General features: G+C 32.5%; 1 protein-coding gene across 1 annotated transcript; it reads right to left on the reverse strand.

Annotated features, from left to right (window-relative positions):
* Positions 1 to 1,659: 1,659 nt before the first annotated feature.
* On the reverse strand, positions 1,660 to 5,302 carry LOC107783636 (7-deoxyloganetic acid glucosyl transferase). Its single transcript, XM_016604626.2, has 2 exons — positions 3,720 to 5,302; positions 1,660 to 2,820 (listed from the first exon to the last, which is right to left on the reverse strand). The coding sequence occupies exons 1-2, from the start codon at positions 4,366 to 4,368 to the stop codon at positions 1,895 to 1,897; spliced, it is 1,575 nt and encodes a 524-aa protein (XP_016460112.1). The 5' UTR covers positions 4,369 to 5,302; the 3' UTR covers positions 1,660 to 1,894.
* Positions 5,303 to 5,790: the final 488 nt, after the last annotated feature.

The raw sequence follows: 5,790 nt of genomic DNA on the forward strand, positions 1-5,790 counted from the left end.
ATTGCAAAATAAGCTTGTATATCACAAGCCTACACAGTTTAAAGAAGTTGAAGCAATTTGCTACACTCATGCACAATACTATTATTACCTTATCCAATTGAACCTCACTTTTTCTCAAAGGTAAAAGAAAATACTTCGTGTTTACATTAAAATAAATAAACTATATACAGGTCAATAAATTATAGAAGATCATAATAGCTCATGAGAGACAATATAATATTGAAATTCAAAGAAGATTGTAGACAACACTAAAAGTAGTTAAAGAGATGAAGAACCTTTATCTTTTATCGAAAATACAAAATTGATAACTCTACTGATTTTATTAATTAAAGATCTAAACTACTGTAATAGTGAATCACTGTAATTGTTTGCTTCTAAGCCACTTTAATTTTGTTTTCACATTTTGAAAAAATACTTTTCAAAAGTAGGCTTTTTTCTTATCTAAGTTAGTGTCTCTGATCTAATCTCGCTTAACAATATGATAGTTAAGAAGTTACTTAGTTTAATTAGGAAAATATTTCAAGAGGTTTAAAAACTCTATGTAGGAAGAAGTTTACAAATAACCGATGTGGTAATCAGAGGCGGACCCATTATTTTTATACGGCGGCACATTATTTTACTCAACCCAGTGCCCCCAAAAGGCATTTAGTGATTAGGGTGCCAAGTACTTTAAATTAATATTCCAAAAAGAAACTTACGGGATCCGGTGACCCCTCATTATAACATATAGGTCCGCCTATGGTGGTAATGATCAAAATCTACAAAGAGCAATAAAGCTTCTAGGTGCTCGTTACACGAGAATACAAGTAGGATGATACTATAATGTAGATTTTGATAAAACCTTCGTGTGGATGAACACGCACATGTTATGGTACAAATACGAGGATTACTCATTAAGTATATGAGAACTATCAAATAATAGAAGCAACAAAGTGAAGCAACACCTAAACAAACATGAAATGCAATAATGAATTATTGGATAACTAACTCTAGGGAAATATGTAGTACCAACCGCCCCGACTCCTTAATAGTGAAGATGATAAATAAAAAACACTACAGTCATATGGCAAAGTCCTTAGAAAACTCTTGTGAAGTATATATATGGACTTGTAATTGAAGAACTTTTTTCAAAATTGTTGTGGAAATCTCAAAAGTTAGGATAGGGAAAGGTCCTTAAAATAATTGGTTTAATTACTTCCTACCTGTTACAAACTACACATGCGTGGTACATTAGAAGCGCTTCATATCCCAACAACTGATGTACTAATTTCAAGTTTGCAATTAATTTAGAAACTAAAGCAGAAAGCTCCAATGCTAATGAATGGTAACACACTTTGCTATTGAGTTTATTGACTTTTGGCAGATTCATTGTACAATATAAATTGGGAGCTTTTTGTTGCCTAATTAATTGTAACTAAAACGGAATATTCATCCACCATTGACATTTGTTATGTTTATTTACATTTTTGTACATTGATAATAAAAAGAATATTCTATGATTGAAGGGCAAAAAAAGTCCTTCAACTTTTGATGTAACTTTTCATGTTGGAGTTTCCCAATTTTAGTATAACATATGATATATGATAATATGATGTTACCAAATCACAATATATAATTAGTGTAACAGTCATATGCAGTTAGCAATTAAATGAGCGAATTGTGTAAATAGTGGATAAATTTTAAACTCATGTTCAAAATGCATCAAAAAAGAAAGGAAAAATAAACACCATCTTCATGCAATGCGCCAAGTACAAATCCTACCCTAAATATCATCTTCATTATTTCCTTATTTTCTAGAGCATAAATCATAGTTGTGTCGAATGTGCGCATACCCTAAGTAGAAAAAAGAACAAATGTAACAGCTTCAAGATCATTTCAGTGATGACGAACTTTATCACTTAAAGGACTTTATATCGTTCACGAGACGTTCAAAGTTAGAGTAAGACGATCCACCTTCTTTCAAACACTTCTTAGCAAAATTTGACATTTGATTTGCTCTTTCCAAGAACTCTTCTTTCTTAACCACCATCAAATCCTTCACCATTTTCTCAACTATTTTTCTATCACATGTATCCTTCATATCTAACCCAAGTTTCCAAGCTGCTTCCACAAACCTACTATTCACTTGTTGGTCCATAAAATAAGGCCAACAAATCATTGGCTTACCTTCGTATACAGTTTCGAGAATCGAATTCCATCCACAATGAGTCCAAAACCCGCCCACAGAAGGATGGGCCAATACTTCTTCTTGTGGAGCCCACCCCACAATATAACCTCTTTCTTTCGTACCCTCGACTAATTCCAGGGGAATCTTGTTTTTCCAATCATCTCCGGCGACGGAATCCAACCGAATAACCCACAAAAAATTTTGCTTACTATTAACCAAACCATACCAAAATTCCATGAGTTGTTCTTTTGTCATTGTTGCTATACTTCCAAAACTCACATATATAACAGAGTTCGGTAGCTGATTGTTTAGCCAATTAATGCAACTTTTGTCTTCTTCAAATAAACTATTTGAAGATGGTGGCAATGAATTGTTTTCTTCACTTAGCTTCTTCTTTAAATGTGCATGGAGTGGTCCAATAGGGTATATGTTTGGACATACAGTTCGCATTTGAGAGAGAAGATGTCCATCTAGCTCTTCAAATGTGTTGAGTATAAGACCATAAGCACGTGAATTTTCTTGACCCTCTGTTTTGTAGAGTTGGACATTTGAGTCGGTCAAATCGCCGGTGCGGCAAAAGTCCGGTAGGTCACGTCGCCGGAGAAAAGTTTCAGCTCCCGGCACACTCTTGATTGGCTCATCCAAGTCATCACCTGCAAATGTTGAGAGTAGTACAACATAGTTTAAGATTATGTGCTTGAAAATAGGCATAGATAGATTCCAACGTAAAAGCTAGAGTCACTTGATTCAGAACGAGAGTTGATAACATATTTATTTAGAAAATAAAAAGTTTGCAGAGGTAGGATTTTTACTAATAGCCGTTTGGACGGTCATTACCCATGGTTTCATAATAAACCGTATAGTATTATATTGTACGGTATTAATGAATACAATGTTTGGATAGACTTTATTGTTTGTTGTGGTTTAATGGATAAATGAAATAAGCAACCGTACTTAAACCACCAAATCCGTGGTTATAAAAATTGAATTTTTTTAATGGTTATATAATAACAGAATTATAACGGGTTTACAACATCATACCGTCTAACTTTAAGAACAATGAAAACAAGCATGGTATCAATGAAAACAATCCAATAATGAACTGCGGGAAACAACCAACCAAACAGGGGTAAGGGAATTTAAAATCTATTATATACACAAAAAGAAAAATAACCTTATATGTAATTTTTTGATAGAGGGGTTCCGCTCCGCCCCTGTTTTTATGTACTATGGTCTATGTAGCTCGAGTATAAAGCAAAGGGGTTCAAGAATCTATCCTATATTAACTCATAGAAGAAATAATTGTTAATGACAAAAAAGTAAAATGGAAGCTGCTCACACTAGATTTGACCCTACTAGTCAGAGACATGTAGCTAACTGAACTGGTATTTTCAATACGAAATATTATATAGGTGAAAAATCACACATCTAAATCTAAAATCTCAAAAAGTAAAGAAACTCAATATTAAGAATTTAACACAATAAATTCATCAAGTTTAAATCACGAAAACGCTTCTGCAACTAGTTATAGAGTTTAGAAAGATTTACTAACCTTTGAAAGGATATTCACCGGATTCAATGAGTTGAGGAAGGCAAAAGAAGATCCAAAGGCAACATGGGCTAATAGTCCGAATACTAAAAATAGGAATCCCAATTTCATTAGCAACATCACAAGTAAATCCCAAAACTCCATCAGCTATAATACAACTAACTGGTCTTCTTTTCCCATCAGAACTAAGCCAACCAGAAGTCAACATATCTTTAAACAATGGCTTTGTTTTACACTTCAAAGAATCAAATAACTCCATATATTTACTACCTTTACGTGGATGATCTTGAGGTAAACCATCTGAAATAGTCTTGATTTGAAAACCAGGAAAACGTTCAAATCTTGAACTGATATTTGTATGAGAAACAAGACGATTGTGGATATTTTCAGTTAAGAGAAAAGTAATATGTAGACCTGAAATACAAAGAAGTTCAGCAAGTTTGAACGTGGAATTTACAGGACCTTGTAATGGTAAAGGGAAGATTAGAACATGAGGAGGAAGTGATTCTTGATCCATTTTTTGATGGAAAAATGGTAAAATTGTGGTTTGATTTGTGGAATATTTGTATCTTAAATTGATGGTTTTCTTTTGACTGACTTGAGTTATGAGAGGGAATGATATATTTGGCAAGTTGGTAGAAATTAGCATCATTTTATCTTCTACTTTGTGAATATAATAATTTGACTCACTATTGGCATTGTCTAGCCTTCAATCACGTGAAAATAAATCTTGAAGATCATGTTCACATATTAAACATTTTTTTATGGCGAAGTTTTATAATATATGTATTGATTAAAGATAACGAGTTTAATAAAATAATTGAGATGCCATCGAACTATTATAAAAAAAAAATAATAGTTTGAATAACGATAAAATTGTCTCTATATAACTTATAAGTCAAAAATTCGAATTATATAAACAACCACTAATTATTGTATTATAGTAAACTGTATACATAACACTTTTGAAACAGTATTTTTCCGAACTCTACGTGCAAATTATTTTATGCACCGAACGGTTGGTGTATAGAGATCGATGATTAGTGCTTTTCTTTTTCATTGGGGAGAAGAGTAGGTGACATTTCTATTACTCCGCTGTCCCTTTAGTTCAATAAAATATTATTAAAGAATAAACAATTCTTGATTCCTTTATTGTTTGTCTTGTCTATATGCAGATGAATATGCTTGATCTTCTTTATAAATATCAAACAATGGTTCTGGACCACAATTAGAATATCATTTAAAGAGTGGTGCTAGAAATCTTGCATCTAGCTCCTCTCAATCTCCTATTCTTTTTTAATTCTTCAATTTCGTTCTTTGAATGCGTGACACGTTTTTCATTTTCCTAAATTAGTGTGTCTTGACCGTGACTAATAATATGGTAGATATGGACATATTTAATTCTTTCAATTTTGGTTAGAAAATATCAAGCACACTAAAACAATTAAGATATTGTTATAAAATAAAAGCAACTTAGTAAAATATGAACAAGACATGTTGTTATATGAAATAAAAGCAATTTAGTAAAACATGAACAAGAAATGGAGATAGAGAGAAGGAAGAGATTTTCTTCTTCAATTGTGTGTATTTTCTTATCTATTACAAGGCATTTATATAGGCATGAAAAGTGAAGAAAAATATGTCATTGAATATGTCATTAAGCATAGAAATATGTCATTGAATATGTCATTAAGTATAGAAATATGTCATTGAATATGTCATTAAGCATTTGAGAAGATCATGGAGGAAGAGTAGACATCCATCATAATTTGATTTTTCTTATAACACTCCCCCTTGAATGTCAATAGATAATGTGCCTCGTTAAAACCTTATTAGGAAAAAACCCTATAGGAAAAAAAATCCTAGTGAAGGAAAAAGAGTACATATGTTTAGAAATCCTCCTTTTGGTTGCGTCGTTAAAAACCTTGCAAGGAAAATCCAGTGGGACAAAACTTTGTAAGGAAAAAAGAGTACAACGCGTATTAACTCCCCCTGATGAGAGCATCAATTCACATCCTTGAGCCTTCGCATCCCAATCTTGTACACTAGTTTCTTGAAGGTTGACGTCGGTAGA

The sequence above is a fragment of the Nicotiana tabacum genome, chromosome 13, assembly GCF_000715075.1.
Source record: "Nicotiana tabacum cultivar K326 chromosome 13, ASM71507v2, whole genome shotgun sequence".
In the NCBI taxonomy this organism is placed as follows: domain Eukaryota; kingdom Viridiplantae; phylum Streptophyta; class Magnoliopsida; order Solanales; family Solanaceae; genus Nicotiana; species Nicotiana tabacum.

What these genes read in the sequence shown, in the direction of transcription:
- LOC107783636 (XM_016604626.2), bottom strand. Translation starts at nt 4,368, where the DNA reads ATGATGCTAATTTCTACCAACTTGCCAAATATATCATTCCCTCTCATA. An exon ending in CGGTGAATATCCTTTCAAAG is followed by an intron (nt 2,821 to 3,719) that starts GTTAGTAAATCT and finishes CAACATTTGCAG; the next exon opens with GTGATGACTTGGATGAGCCA.